This window comes from Taeniopygia guttata, chromosome 2 (assembly GCF_048771995.1).
Source record: "Taeniopygia guttata chromosome 2, bTaeGut7.mat, whole genome shotgun sequence".
NCBI classification, from domain to species: Eukaryota; Metazoa; Chordata; class Aves; order Passeriformes; family Estrildidae; genus Taeniopygia; species Taeniopygia guttata.
The window spans coordinates 129,734,479-129,751,188 of NC_133026.1; the positions used below are offsets into that span (position 1 = coordinate 129,734,479).

The window sequence follows — 16,710 nt, forward strand, 5'->3', positions numbered from 1 at the left end:
AGGGAGCATGAGTGTGTCGGACCAGAACTTCAATGTCAAGTTCATCACAGTTTGCTGGGCTCTGGCTCTGAACCAGTACTGCCACAGTCACCAGCAAAGTGGAACTTGTGACATCTGCTTCTGCTGCAAATGACAATGACAGCAGCTTCCCCCTGGATGCAGGAAGTAGGTGGTTGGGATCAAGAACAAATGCATAAGCAATGCCTCCAAACTGGTGGTCAGAATCAAAATATTGAACCAAGAGCCTCTTTTACAAGAGGTTCAATTGAAGTTAGTGGCTACAGCAGCCATTTTCACTTCTCCCCTTATCTTTCATTACCTTAATTGTACCTGGTCTATTCAAAATAACTTTGATTTCACAGGATGTATGTAGGCAGACAGAGTAAATGACTACACAACCAGAAGTGTCTTAAGAGGCCGCAGTACCTTTTATTATTAGAGGTATATTTTGTGGATGCTTCTTCCTCTTGAGGGCAGAATTCCAATCGCTTCTAACAGGCACAGCAGAGCCTTTACAGCTTCTAAAACCTAGAAATGGCTGAGGTAATGCAGCTCAAACACTGCACTGGTTGTCTGGATTCTCTACACTTTCTAAGAGGAGAAGGAGGTGCATTTGCAGAGCAATTTGGGATGCACTGACATGTCATTCCCTCCTGAGTGATGAGTAGGGAGCCCAGCTGCCTCCTGATGGCATCGTGTAGCACCCATGAGCTGAGTCGCAGGAAGCCACTGTGAAGGAAGCAGGTGAGCTAAACTCACTGCTGAGTGCAGGTCACTCTCCTGGGTGAGACCTGCTTATTTTGACAATAAGACAAAGATTCAAGCATTTCTACTGTGAGAAAGGACATCTGTGCTCCAGGGCCTCATCAGACTACTGTGGTTTGAATGTAATCCTCTAAGTGCCAGGAAAGGGCACTTTATCCTTCAAATGTAATCCATTAAATTAGGAAGTAGTCTGCCATAGGACTTTTTCTGTTGCAGCTGGGTTCCTATGCAATCACAAGGACAAGCTCTGGGGGCAAGACAGAGAGAACATGAATCATGAAACCTAGGAGACCAGGCAGTGTTCTGGAGAAGGAGAGACCTGGGTTCTAAGTCCTTAATCCTGCTGTTGGTAGATGTAGTGCCCAAGGAGCCAGAGAGCACAAGCATCTCTGCAGATGTCCTCACCTGCCAGCAGCAGTCTCCTCTTGCTTTTGCTTTTTCCTCCATTTTCACAAATCTCAGGTTCCCCTCTGCATCAAGGGCAAGCAGAAATCTGGATTAGTGCCATCTGGGGCAAAGTTTGTGCTCCCTCAGGCATAGGAGGATCAAGGACTGGATCTTTTTTCCTCTACATGAATGATCATTCTGGTAGGCTGGAAATAATGACAGACAAGACTTAGTGCCTGTCTTTCCTCCTCAGCCATGACCTGGGTGAGCCTGCACTGCTTCCTGGTGGTGGCAGGTGAGACCTGTCCACAGCTGCCAGATCCTTTCAGGATCCAGGGCACGTACCCAGAACCTGATTTTCATGCATCCAGGGAGCTGAGTTGAAGACTGTTCCATGCTGTGGGATACTCTTCATCATGTGCTGGAGTTAGATGTTGTGGCAGCTCTGTGGTGAAATGATGCCATCTTTACACTTTGATGCTTCCAAAGCCAGGGTAGTGAGCATCCTGAACACTGTTGTGTGTTTGTGCATCTCAGAGCTCCTCCATGTACCTCATGAAGGCAGGTAGTTTAAACCTGCTGACAGCAATGTGAACAGCACATACCTCACAGATAGCAGAGGTGGGATCTCTGAAGCCATGTCCTATATACCTCACATGCTCTTTGTGCACAGCCTTAACTTCAAAAAAACAGGCACAATGTTCCATTGCACTCCCAAACTCACTGTAAGGTCAAGTTCAGAAATTCACTTCTGATCTCCTGACAGTGGTCGGTAATGATACCTAGGGAGATGCATATGAAAAGACCAAACATGTAATTTCCCCCCCCCCCAGGATCTCCTTCCAACTGTTCCTGGCTTAGGAACTTCTTAAATCTGATGAGAAGTTAATTGAAAACTGATCAGCAGTAGAAGAAAAATATAGGAGTCCTGTAATTCCTCCAGTCAAAACTTTAAAGAATAGAATGTTTTCCTTCCTTTACTGCTTTTTTCCTACCTTTCCTGACAGTTACACATTTTCAGTAATAAATATATCTTTGTAGTATTGTTGTTTGAAATGAAAAATTTCTGCTAAGATCACTTTATCTGCCAGTTTTGCTCCTTTTCCAGTATAAAGATATATGAGCAATGGTATGCAGCAGCTGTTGTTGAAGAAACAATCTGTAGTGCAGAAAAGCAGACACATTCTGACTACAGATATCAGCACCACCAGTAAGATAGTCTTGTCAAAACTGCTCCTGATTTTTGAAAATCCTTAGAAAAACTAGACCATTCATCTCCATAGTCTTACAGAGGCTGTAGTGGTTTGCACAGTGTTACTGTAAGTGTCAGCACAGTGTAATGCTGCAGGTTTGAGCAGATAGAAGCACTGTGTGCTTCTTGTATTTAGGAGATTCCCCACAAAACCAGAGATTTCCTCCAGCAATGCCTGAACGATGCCCCTGACCCCATCTCCACCCATCTCCCACTCTGCCTTTGAACTGCTCTGCACGAGGGAGGTGGCAATTTAACTGAACCAAGCTATGAATTTGTCTGCAATTATTGATGTGATATGTCTCTTTTCCAGATATGTGCATTGCCACTGCAATTTCTCTCCTCATGATTTTGATCTGTGCAATGGCTACATATGGCGCATATAAGGTAATTCTTTACATCTGGGGAGACGTGAATAAAGTGAAACACACAACTGCACAGAAACAAAATTAAGAAAACTGTTTTCTAACAATTGCTTCTTGACTTGTTTAGCTGAAAATTGGGAGAGGGAAAAAATGTTGAAGAGGCAGCAGAACTGATTGCTTAGATCAGTGGTACCCCAGGGCCCCCTGCTGCAGTTGTGTTGATTGTCTGCAGTTTCAAATATGAATAAGCTCTGGGCAAATGGGAAATCAGAGAACTGAATCTTGTACCTATCAAAGTTAAAGGGAATTTTTCCCCATTCACCTCCCAAGCCTGTGGTTTGTTTCAACATTAATCCTATTAATTAGAAAGGAAAAGTATTGTGTGGTTTCTAAATCTCCTAATGTATTGAATTGTGGGAGTTGCACTGCCCATATGACTGCAGTAGGGCAGCCAAATTGCCTTGGCCAAACGTTTTGGCTGAATGTTATATTTCCTTTAGCTGATTTAATACTCCATAATGTCAAATATTCCTTTGATTCCTGTAGAAAGACATATGCCTCTATTTTAACTTATGGCTGATGAGTTTCTAATTTATTTCCTTTTTAGCAACATGCAGTTTGGATCATCCCTTTCTTCTGTTACCAGATCTTTGACTTTGCTCTCAACACGTTGGTTGCCATCAGTGTACTCGTCTATCCCAGCACAATTCAGGACTACCTCCGTCAGCTGGTAAATCTTTTGATGTTCACAGGCCTTTGGGGGCTTTGGGGGAAAAACTTCTATAAGGTGGAGTTTCTGCCCTGTATTTCTAGCCAGTGGTATCCTTCTCATCCAGTCCTTGATAAGTTCTTTCAGTCCTTGCCAGTCTGAATTCAACATCCTTGCAAGGCTACATTACTAACTTACTACAATATATATGAAAAGCTGAAGGAGGTTTTGCAATGATGTGAAAGCTCAGCACCATTCATTTAGAGTGAGCCTCATATTGCAAGACATGGATGATAAATAATTGTTTTTGCATTCACAGTTGTTGTGTTCATATCCAGTGGCTTATTTTTTGTACCATTTCAAGGATATTTTGTTGCTACTTTTAATTTATTTGGTAGCTATAACACATTTAATTAGGCAGAAGTTTGATTGAGTGTAGATTTGGTTTTGCTAGAAAATATTTTGGATTATGGCCTAGGGAATTTAGAGTCTCCCTTCTCTTTCTGCTTTGGCCAAACATCTATGGCCAGTATTGGATAAGTGTACAAGATATGATCACAACCTCCTAGAGCAAAGACAAGAGCCCACCAGCCTCTGTCTCATCACAGGACCACGTCCCACATTGAGCAGGGTTCACGTGGAGTTGCAGAGCTCTGGAGAAGCCAGTGCTGCAAATGTATCTGAAAATCTGCCTTGAGAACTTGAATACAGATTAGCTTGGCTGTGAACTTTGTTGTGTGGATGTAAAGCTGGCTGGTATAAATACCAGGTAATGAAAAAGAGCAGGCAGATAAGTAGCCACACAAATCTGCAGGAAGAGGCAATGTGTCATGCCAGTGAGAGCTGGGATGTACCAGGCACCTGTTATCCTTCATCTTATTTAACACCCACCTGCATTCACAGGCTGATGGTGCACTGGAAGAGAAGCAGAGACATAAATCAAAAGATTCTCAGAGATATGAGTGGAAAAGAGCAAATTACAGCCATGGTTTGGGAGTACTGCAGCTGGCACTGCCACTGCTGGAGTCTTCCTGCCTGTCCTTCACCTATAGACCCTTGCTGCTGCATCAGTGCCAGCCCTGCTCTTCTGGCAGCACAGCATCTTTGTGGCTGCAGAACTTCACCCACCTCCCAGAGCATGAGTTGTGACCAGATTTTACTCAGTCTTGGTCACTGTGCAAGAATATGACAGGGATAAAAACAAGCTGGTAAATATGCACTTAAAAGCCTTTGCTCTTCTGCTGAAAATCTGGTGCTACATTTGGAGCTGACTCAATAGAAGGGCAAAGACCATCTGTTCCTCTTGAAGTTGTGCTAAAAGATGCCTTTATTTCCTTGCAGACAAAAAAATAACAGGTCCTTCTGTAGCAGAAATAGAAAGAACAGGCCATGGAAGGGTATGAATTGGGTATGATGCAGCAGAGCACTCTGTGATCTGTACTGCTGCTCTGGAGTGTTGAATCTTTGGTTGCACACATCTTTGTCTTGCTGTTGTAAATCATATTCTGGACTGGTAATGAAATGTCACAGGTCTTCTGTAGCACTAAACTGTCAGTGCCCAAAAGGGCAAGGGGGATTTCCAGGATAATTATAGACTGATTAGCCAGACATTGCTACCAAGCAGAATAATAACAGAAGGGCTGGGGCTGAAAGGATGGTCAATTGATAATGGATTAGACTAGAAAAAAATTATTAATGACTACCAGCACAGTTTCATGAAAAATCAGTCCTGCAGACAAACTGATTTTCCTTCACTGACAAGATTACTGACTTCATCAATAATGATGGGCAGGGCCATAATGGACTTTGATGAGATGTTTGACTTCTCAGCATGATGCTCAGAGCAGCAATAAAGCACCAGATCAATACAGGATGTATCACATGGTTTAGGAAGGTTTAGCTGGCAGACAGAAGAGGGTTGTGGTCAAGCTGACCATATGCCAGTGAGTTTCTATTTTGAGTAGAGGAAGGTCTCCAGCAATCAGACTTCATGCTCCTCCTGACTTCCATTAATAATGTTGGACCCCAAGAGGCACTTTAAAAAAGCTGATGTCAGCCATGGGAGAGCTTCTCCAGGCTCATAGTCTAGAGGGATTGAGTCCTTTGGTGGGAAGTTGTGAGCAGGAGAATAATCTGTCTGTTCTGTGTCATCCTCTGGAAGACCCAACCCTGCATTGCCCAGACTGAGCACATCTCTGCATTTCCCTGTGCTTGTGACTTTTCCCAGCAAATTCACTTCTAATAAAACCCGTGGCTGAAGCTGAGCTAGACTGAGAACTTGGTTCAGCCATTAATGTTGCTACAGAAACAAATGCAAAGAGATGTAAAAGCCTGAGCAATACAGATGGGCGTATGTTTTGACAACTGTGGCTGGGATGCAGTAACCCTGTAAGCAGCCTAGGGATTTAAGTGCCAAAACTAGAGTCCCTAGGTTGTTTTGCTGTTTGCAAAAATTGCTCTTGGGATTTGTGGACAGAAAAAAGAGCAATTAATAGTAAGGGAGACTTGCCTTCTCTGTCAGTAGTGCAAATTTCATTCATCTATTTATGGAGTCTGGTTGTAAAAAAAAAACAATGCTTGAAAGTCAGAGAACATGCAAAAAAGTTCCTAAAAGTATATATAAAAGCTGGATATACTGTAGTATGCTGAGAGGCAATCAGCTTTTCCTGCTTTATTTACTGAGAAAGACCAAGAGGTAGTGCCATTAGAGGTTTCTACTTCTGCAAAATACAAAATAATGTATTAAAAGGCTATTTAAATTAGATCTAAGGCATAATGCTAATGAGCAGCTGGAAACTAGTCTAAGTTAAGTTCATTTAGAAACAAGGATTAGTTTGTATTTAATCAATTGTGTTGGAGATTAGTAATGGGGAGAACCTACCAATAGCAGTGATGAATTTTGAACAGTTAATGTCACCTGTTCAAAAAAGTTTTGAAGCTGTTCTGCATCTGCTTTGAAACTGATTATGCCTCCTGTGTCTTAGCTGTGGTCCCAAGCACAAATAGCTGAACTGGAACCCCTTGTCCCTTTACCTGGAGGTGCTACATCAGTTGGCACAAGGTTGTTACATTTGCTTCAGAGTAAATACATCTGTCTGAGTGGGCAGAAGCAAAGGGGGGGATGTGAAGGGCACATCCACTGTTTTCAGATACTCAGAGAAGGGACACGGTGAAAATTGGTTCAAACAATTACACCATACATGCAGTGCCATTGGCGTGTGATCCCTCCTGATGGTTTGCAAACCCTAGGCCCTGGGGTTGTCTTGCCTCACCCCCTTTGCAGTGGTCTGCCAGGGTAGGCAGGAAGGACTGTGTTTCTTCCTGGCATTCTTACAGTTTCTGTTCCTCTAAAACTGCTTTGCATTTGGGAAATGATATTTTAGGGAGCACAGCTCCATAAGGTAAATGAAAAATCCCAACTGTTCTTCAAATCCATTATTGAATATCTGGAAGAAAGTTTGCATTTGGTAACAGAATGCATTTTAGCAGTCTCAGAAGAACTTTTTGTTTGCTCTAAGGTGAGAGAACCCCTGTTTCTTTAACCATTTCTACTTCACTATTATCTGGTGTTGTTATATAGTTACTTTTTCATCTACCAGATGCCAGTCTGTGGGTGATGAGTTACAGCTACTGAGAAACTCTCTATGTACTTTTAGCAAGATAAGGAGTATATATCAATGAGCTGGTCGGAGCCATAGCTGAAAATGTTGCAATTGTGTTCCAAACAGGGTGTTTGGTAACATCAGTCTATACTGGCTGCTTCTTTCCTAGGAACAGTGTCTTTGGAAGCTTTTGTTGCCTTTTGATACCCAGCTGCACTCAGGTGTGCTCCTTAATTGCCATAGATTGCAAGAGCATCTTAGCCCGAAGGATGCCATAAAATAAGTAAATGTTACAAGTTTGGATTTAGTAAGTTTTATGGTGATAATGTGATCAAAGTTTCTAAGAGTTACGCTGGATATCTTGGTCATTATCATTGTCATTTAAAAAGCAAAAACTTTTGCATACAGCAAATCCAACATGTGTAAAATAAAAATAATTTTAGTTCTTGGTCTAAGCAGAGGTCTAAAGCAGTTTGACCTAAAGCACAGGTTTTTCATTTAGCCCCACTAAATCTTTGATATATGGGTATTTTAAAACAAATTAAACACTTCATCTTCTGTCATCTGGTAACAGCATATAAAATGGATTGAAGCAGAGGTGCAGAACAGGCTGGTCTACAACTGAGTTATACAAACTTTTTTCTAATCACAGTGCAGGACTATGACAGGTCATCTAAACAAAATTTCAAAGTATATTAAGTAGCTTTACTGTGGGACTGCCTGCAATGCTGCTGCCTAACAATTCAGGTGGTATCACTCATGCTTTTAAATTTATGGAGAAATGCCTAGAGAACATAAAAGAGATTAACCTAAAGATATTTTTCCTATAAAGCTTAAAACCAAAATATCCTTTCTGATATTTTTAATGCCATTTTGTAATTCCAAAGAAGTACCACTAACTTCATAGCAGAGCTGTACAAATTCTACGGAAACATTTCTGTTTTCTTTAAATTTTGTAAGACTTTGATACTTGGAGGATTGTTACTTGGAATGATAATCCACACTGTATTTTAAAATGGGTTTTTTTGTGATCCAAGGGGAAAGAAAATGTGAAAGGTCATGCAAGCAGGCTGAGGGAATGAGAAATGGCTTTAGCCTTTGTCATTTTATTCTTCTTGTGTGTTTGTATGATACCAACACAATAGAAATGTACTTTCCATGCACATTTTCGAGTCCTTTTAAGTGTCTAACAGGGCTTTGATATGAATAAGCAGTATTTTTTTTAATTAGAAATGCATCAGGTATATTATTATGCACACAGCCCTCTCCATGTCCATGACAAGGTTATAAATGACACTTTAATTCTGATGTTAGCATGCCAGTGCAACACCATTGCAACTGCCTTTTGTTTGTATAGAAAATTTTGTCATGTTCTGCTCCAAAATCACTTCTGTATTTCCAATTATAGGCTTGATTTTTCCCACCCAGATGTATTTCAGTCACAGCTTCATCCAACCTTGCACAACATCAGGCACTGATCTTTTTCCACAAATTGTAGCACCAAGCCTTGTGCCTGGAACCTTCCCAGCAGCAGGATTTCAGCTACTGGTCTTCCCACAGGAGAGCAAACTCCCAAGACAGGAGCAAAATTTCTTGTCCCACCTCATGTATCCACATCAATATTTAAGTTCATCATTGCAGTCAGTGAAGACCAGGGGTTAGATTCATCTGAACTACTCTTGGTACCTGTTTTCTGTGAGAATTAATGAGATTCTGGGAACAGTTGCTGCCAAAGTTCCAGTTTGGGAACAGTCCCATGGGATGGGGCCCCAAGGGCTGCCTAATGGCACCAGTTCCAGTGTGGTCCCTGTACCACCTGAGACTGGAACCAGCTGAGATGCTTCCTACCATCTTTGCTGCTTTGCCAAATGTGCAGATTTCATAAATTGGTTTTCCTACAGCACTGAAGGGGTTTGTAGTTATGACTTAAGATCAGACTGCTCATAGGCTGGCCCAGCCCAGTTAGCAAAAGAGCCAAAGGGGTTTCTTGCTCCTGGGCCATCCATCAGAGAACTGAAAGCTGTTCTCCCACACAGGAAGCCTGGAAGCTCCAGAAGGGACTGACTTTGGTTTTCACTCCCTGCACCAAGATCTCCCAGGCACCTGTCCATGGGGGTGACCATGGCATGGGTGCCTGCCTCGCTGGGGCTGCTTACACCTCTCATCTCTTCAGGACAGAGAGCCAGAAAGCTGAGCCTGAAGGGGACAAAGCACAGTACTTGTTCCTCATGTGCTCTCCTGGCTTTGCTGAAATATTTGCTGAAACACTGGTGCTGATATAAGGGAAGGCCAGGCACTGCTGAGCAGCACACCCTGCACCAGATTCGACCAGGGTTCATGGCTTCAGCAGATGTTCCTGCTGTTCAAGGAAGTGGGAACTTTCTTGGTCGTTTGCCTGCCCTCTTCTTGCCTCTGTGCAAATCCCTTTTGAGCTGATGTCTAGAAACAGCCCATTAGATTATGGCCAAAAACACAGCATGCAGTCATCCAGTCTTTGACCAGTGACTGGTTCCCAAAAAACAGGTTCTTCTTCGGAGAACCAAAGTCTTAATAGGAATTTTTTATTACATTCATGAACTATTTTGACTATTCTTTTAATAGTAGATCAGCACTGAAAAAAAATCATTTGGGTACAGATTTACTGTAACTGTCCTTTAGTGACGGGACTTTCTAACTTCCTAACTTATGGTGTCCCTTCTGCAAATAGGAGGGCAGGTTGGAGCATTAATACTGAACTTTTATGCATATAAAGTTTTTGTTTAATTTTTCAGTGCATCATTTCTTTGCATATATTCTTGTTTTCTTGATCTCTGGGTGACTGCATCCACTATATTTAGAGTAACCTTCTGTGGGGAAAAAAAAGTGCAGTTACTTATTGAATGATAGCATCCTAGCTCCCTACAAAAGTTCTACCTCAACCTCAACAAAGAAGATAACATGATAAAAACTTCAGTCATGGAATTCAGCGCAGGAACAGAAACATTGCTGTCAAGAAGCGGAAAATGTGCTTATGTAACATCTATTTGCAAACAGTTACAGCTGCTGTTGATGTTAACCACTCTGAACAGTTCATGGAAGCGCTAAATAAAGAGCTATTCTCAGTAGCAGCTGTCCAAAAAAAAGATAATTTCCTGATGCACTGGACTGAGTGCTGGAATAAGGGTTATTAAGGGGTTACTCTGGATTTACACCATCATTGCCAAGAATACAGTTATAGCTCGGTCTAGTTAATTGTCCTGACAAGGATGCAGAGCTGGCCTGGTTAAGTAATTAGACCTGTAAGGGAAAAGGGAGTTGTGTGGAAGGAACTATTGCATTCAGATATAATGAGCTACTGTTGCAGTGGAGTTATCTTTTGTGGAGAACAGCTCTGTCTGTGAACAATGGTTTATTCTAACTGGAACAGGAACTTGTATCTTGCAGTATCTCAGAACTATTTGGAACACTCATTTCAAAGGGCGTGGAGTTTTTAAGCAATAAAAAATACAGTAAAACATTTTTAGGGGCTATTTTTCAGTCACTGATCCTAAAGTGTTTCACAGCTCTAAATCACTAGAGCCTGTGCTAAGCAGGAAAATTGATTTTGTCACCTCTATTTCATGTATGTGGTAAGAGAAGGGCCTGGGGCAGATTTCCACATTTCAGCTTGAAATCATGAGGTGGCCCCATGTAGGACTCCATGGGAACACCAACAAGTGCTCCTGGAGAAGTAGTCCAAATTTAGCCAAAATAAGATGCAGTAGAATAGACTCAAGGTATTTTGAAGTGTCATAAAATATTAGATGAAAGGATTATGCTGTCCAGTTTTTCCTGCTTTCACTTTCTGGAAAGAGCTGCCACTGTTCTTTGGCAAACAGTGCCAGTGTAATAATTACTCAGTAAGTATGAGATTTGCTTGCCATTTCCCATGGTGGAAGATTTCCTGCTGCAAAGCTCTCAGACTTCTGCTCGTTTGTGTCAGATACAAGCCCAGTGTGCACAGAGGAAGGGCTCATATCATATCCAAAGCAAAAAGCAAATCCCTCAGTCCTCCAGGGAGCCTTTGGCAGCTGAGTGTTCACAATGCCTGTCGTAGCCACACTTACTGAAACTGGTTGTTGGTGGGGAGAGTTCTGGATTTAGTAGATCACAGAAAGCTTTGTAAGCTGTTAATTATAGAATGCAGTAGTTGAATGGCTCTTAAATTACATCTGAGATTGACTCACAGCTTTTTGCTTATTTTTGCTTACGCAGCCCAGCAATTTTCCCTACAAGGAAGAGATTATGTCTGTGAACCCTACGTGTCTGGTTGTGATTATCCTCCTTTTCATAAGTATCATTTTAGCTTTTAAGGTAAGTGCACTGTTATGTATAAAGTCCACTTCTGGTCATGGGCGGAATGTCCCTTGCTGGGAGGTCTGTCTTTAGATGAGTTCTGGATAACTACACTCCCCAGCAGCCTGATACCTATCCAAAACAGGGTTATAGACATCATGAAAAAATTGTGAAAAATCTCATAGACAAACACATAGTCCACAATGGGGAACTGTGATGCTTATAGGAGGAATTCATGACTTATGAATCCTTTGAAGCAGTGGACAAGGGAGAACCTGTTGATACAGACTTCTTGTGTTTTCAGAACATGTTTGGCAGTGTGTCTCATGAAAAACTTTAAAAAATACCCAATGATGAGTAGGGAGAAGAGAAAAGATCGCCTCACTGACTGTAGCTAGGGAATAGGGAATAAAAATAAATTATCTGTCTTTCCAGCACTGCGACCCATGCAGCTTGGTGCATTCATAAGAGATCTGGGAAGGGGAAGGAAATCTAACAACAATTTTTTTGCAATGTCATTCAAAATAGGGAAAATAATTAGCCAAGAAATCTTTGCAGGAGAATCTCATGGGATGGACTGACTGAACAAGGAAATAGTAGAGAAACTCAGTGGTAAAAAATTCTTAGTAGTGCTCACTGAGGAAGCATGCTCTTGTTTCATGAACACTGCAGTGGACTGCAGTAAGAATGACCACCTATAAAAGGTGTCTTGTAGCTGTTACAGATGGACCTGTGAAAATATTAGCTTAGCTCATTTCTGGTCAAACAACTAAATCAAATGCTAAGAATATTAAGAAAGGAATAGAAAAACCAAAAGTATAAATTGTATCGTTTCTTAGCCAGTTCTGATGCCCACCATTTCTGGAAGCACAACTTCCCTTTTGGTGCCCCGTCTCAGAAAGAATTTTGTAGAGCAGGTAAATAAATCCAAGAAATCTCTCTTGGGAGCAGCACCATAAAGAACTGTCAGACCAGGCAACAAAAGGACACAGAGAATGAGAATTTATTTGCAAATCTAGTGGGTGAGAGGGCTGGAGGTGGCAGGTACCAGGCAAAGAGGAGATGGAGCATCACCCAGAGCAGCTGGAAAGGGCTCATGAGAAACCACCACATCCAGGCTGACTATTCAGTGCAGCAGCCCCCTCCTACTGTGGGCTGAAGTTCAAAAGGAGCTCAGGATAAGATCAGACAAATTAATATAGGAAAAACAATCACCTGTGGCTCCAACTAGTACCCTGAGCACAGGACCTCTTGTAAAATATGCTGGTGTGTTTGCCCTTTTCTGGCACCCTTCTATGAGTTTCTCACAGCACAGTGCTGCTGGTTTTGTATTTCTTATATGGGACTTTATTTCAGGTTAGTCTTTCTCTCTCTGCAAAGTAATTTTGCCTTAGATTAGAGAAGTCCCAAAGAGTCACAGTGACAGCAAAGATGTTGCTTCCAGACAACACATTTGACAACATACACAGGGAATGTTACTGTGTCAAAAGAGGTAGATTAAGTTATTGAAGCTACTTCAAAACTGAGTTGGATTAGGTTATTGAACCTACTTCAAGAAACCCAACAGATAGGGTGTATTAAAGTTCTGTTGGAAGCTATGCTCACTTTTCTTCTATGATTTAGCAATAGAGTTTAGCTTTTTGGCCTTATATGTTCACAACCATACAGCTGATTTCATTTGCACTTCTAAGAAATATGTGTGAATTTAAGAAATCCATAGATTTTTCAGGTTCCACAAGGAATGTGTTCTAAAAAATTTCTCTGATGCAACCAACAGCTTGTTTTAACCCCACGTGGGTCTGATGTTTCATTGACTAAGTATGTCAAGAAAGCTTCAAGCTTATTAAAAGAGGCAACTAAAATTGGAATGGCAAAAATGCTTACTACAGAGACAAGAAACCTTGTTGGAATCTGTGGTATTTAAATGATTCTGAAATTGTAGAAAGTCTCTGTCTTTCGGCCCCGCTGCCAAAGAAGTCGTCGTAATTCTTCTGTGCTGTTTTCAAGGTTGTTTATTCTTGCTTATCTCTAACATGTTCTGCTGCCCTGCCGCAGGTCTGTCCTGCAGGGCAGCGTGTGGGGCTCTGCCCCCAGTGGGATGTTACAAACATTATATACCAGAAACTACCTGTGCTATATTTACAATAATGTGCCAATATCTATCACCTACGTTGAACAGTGTGTCCCCAGCCTAAACCAATAGAAAAATGCCAACACCACAGTGAAACATGGAGGGCATGAAGGAGAAAAAGGACAAGACACACCCAATTTCCTCCATCTTGTCCCCTCTGAACCCCTAATCTAGAATCCTAAAATTCTACTTTTGCACCCATGCCACACTTAATTATTACTTCTATCAAACACTCGGAGCTTGTAATTCATCCTGTAAGATTGAAAACTCTTATCCATGGACAGAAATCAGAGACAGTGTCTCTTGGGGCTCTGTACAGGGGGGTTCCTGATCCCCTGCCAGGGTCCCAGGCCTTCCAGGGCAGACAGAGGGAAGCCCTGGATTCCCACAAAACCCAAAAAATCATTAGTGCCAAAGACTCATTTTGTTTTTAAGTGGTAAAACATGTTTTTTCCAAGAGTATACGTGGCTCATATAATGTTCATTCTAGTAATTATCATTGTATTTATTATCAGTATTGTATTATTTTATAAATGAGTCACAAAAAATGTGACTTACAGAGAAACACATGCTAAATTACTGTTACCATTTTCAGTTGAATTTCTTACATTTCCAGAAGAGCTGCTATGCAGATTTACAGAATTTGCTCCATCAAATAAAAGTTGAACACACACAGATACATCACAATTCATCTCTGATAGACTTAGCAGATGGTACCACATTTATATATTGAAACTCGAAAGGTACTGTGTAAAAAAAAGGTGTCTCCTCTCCCTCTGGAATTCAACTAGAAATAGGGAGAGGAACCAAAACATTGTGACTTAGGAAAAGCTACAGTAGGAAAAGCTGCATTCAACTGGTGGGAAATACAAAACCTAATTCCTCAGAAATATTTGGTGTTATGACACTTATTTTGTGTGAAGCTACATTCAGAGAATCACACCAGAAAGCAAGATTATGCAGTATTAGATGCTATTTGTGTTTTGCAGTCATGGGTTTGTGAACAAGAGGTGATGAGAAAGCCAACTAACCCCCCTCAAGCACGTGTCTTTTTAGCTGTTATCATTTACTTGCATCTGAAGCACCTAATGGGAATTTCAGGTGGTTTCACACAGAACACTTTTCAGAGTAGACCAAAATATGTTATTCCATTCACTGTTTTTTCTAGAAACTGAACTGGAGTTGCATACCATGAGACATAGATGTTTCCTATCAGCACAAATGTATGTATATACATGTACACAGGACTTTAAACTGCATATAGCCAACACAGTGAGTTTTGAATCGTGTCCTCTGCAGCTGGTTTGGAGAAGAGGGCCTTGGTTTCCTGCAGCCAACCCCAACTTCTGAGACAGAACAATTGAGGCTTCAACATCTCCATCATGGGAAAGCTCCTCAGGCACAAATGAGCTCAGATGAGCACAAATATAGCAGATTAAACCTTTTCCCCAGGGCTCCCCAAGTACTCTGCAGCTTCAGAGTATGGCCTCTTCCTTGGACTTTGTGTTTCTGAGCAGTAGGTAGGAAGAGATAGCTGCCAGTGGAGCAGCCAAAAATTGTGTTCAGTGAGACAGGCTGGTCTTCAGCAAACTGAGTATTAGCACTGTTCTCCATAATATGCCTGTAAGCTGCATGTCCAAGGTATTGAGCCCAGAGATGAGACCACTCTGCATGTCCTGGTGTCCTCAGCAGATGGGAAAGGATAAGAATAAGTTCTGTGTTCACCCTGAGAGATTTGGTATCTCAGCCCAAGGTCATTCTTCCTGGCAGGGGGAGCCCTGACCTGCAGCACATCTCCTGGCATCTGCTGCCTTCCTGCAAGGTTGATGGTGCAGCAGCTGGGACCATGAGCACAGCCCCAACAGCAAAGCTCTGAGCCCCACTCCCAGGAATGACCACTACAGAGCCACGAGGTTGTCACCTATTCCACAAAAGCCATGGACAAGTCCCAGCACTGATGATGACAGGATAGTTATGGGAGAATCATCTCTAAAACAGGGATCAGTTGCTTTAAATTGCATATCTCAGTGCATGTGACTGAGCCAGCAGCTGATGTCCTGGCCCTGTGAGGTGCTGTATAAAGTGTTGCAGACCAGTGGTTTGGTTTAGTATTATTTTTCCCAATTACACCATTTCTTTCAGTTCTAAGCAATTGCGCTTATACAACCCTTTTATACTCACAAGGTACACATTCTAGTGTGCTGAGAAGATGGATTTAATTCCAGATTTTATCAGCACATCAACTCATTGTTTCTCTTTCTGTAACGCCAACATGGGAAATACACATGGTCAACTGGTCTGCCATTAGCATCCCTTTGAAATCTTCATATAAATTTCAGTTTGTGTAGAAATCTTTATCTCATTTTCACCAGTTACTGAAGCCCATCCCAGCTCTGTAAACAGAAAATTCAAAGCAGCTGGGGAGTCAAATGGGATTCAGTTCAGGCATCTGCTAACCTGAGGGGGCTCTGTTGGGTTTGTGGTTTTCACCCTCCACTTGCTGCCAGTGAGGGGCTACCCAGAGGGCTGCTGTGACCCAGATCAGCACAGACTTTCCCTTGCTGTGTTACAGGAAGCAGCACAATACAACAACCTCTAATTTCCACAAAGATGCTGGTCAGTCTTCTGGTCAGGCATCTGATGAGCACAGCTCTGCAGTTCATTTCTGTTGTTATGCAACTGAGCAGGTGCATCTGCAACTGCAGCAGTGAGAGACAGCATGACAAATTTTTGTGGGTTTCAGATCCTTAGGGTCTTAAGTAATTTCCCACCATCCAAAGGTAAAGACTGCAAGCTGGCTAGAAGTAGGCACAGTGCCTGTTTCTACATTCAGCCTTTTTACACACCTGTCCTTTCTCATGGTGGTTGCTTGGGGCTGCCTCCCCCAAAAGGTGTCACTCTCTGTCACCAGTTTATGCTGTGGTAGGCAGGAGATCCACTCAGGCTGGATTATGCCAAGAGAGTTCAGGCCTTTTATCTAGGGCCAGTTTCAAATGTGAACATTAGTCTCTTGAGATAAAAATCAATATATTTATATACTGTGTGTCCAGCCACACATTTTAAAGCAGTATTTGAAACCTCAGCCAAGTCTTCCAGGAAAGAAAATTGGTAACTGAATCAGGAGCCCCATTTAACAATGCAGCAATATTGGTAGAAAATAATTATTAGGAATTAGCTAAATAAAG

The 16,710-nt window shown here is 41.9% G+C and overlaps 1 protein-coding gene across 1 annotated transcript in view; it reads left to right on the forward strand.

Moving 5' to 3' along the window:
* LAPTM4B (lysosomal protein transmembrane 4 beta) overlaps positions 1 to 16,710 on the forward strand; it is a 59,881-nt gene that overhangs the window by 23,515 nt on the left and 19,656 nt on the right. Inside the window, exons 3-5 of the mRNA XM_002198770.7 lie at positions 2,718 to 2,791; positions 3,377 to 3,499; positions 11,314 to 11,412. Of these exons, the coding sequence (XP_002198806.6) occupies positions 2,718 to 2,791; positions 3,377 to 3,499; positions 11,314 to 11,412 (296 nt within the window). The remainder of the gene's footprint in view (positions 1 to 2,717; positions 2,792 to 3,376; positions 3,500 to 11,313; positions 11,413 to 16,710) is intronic.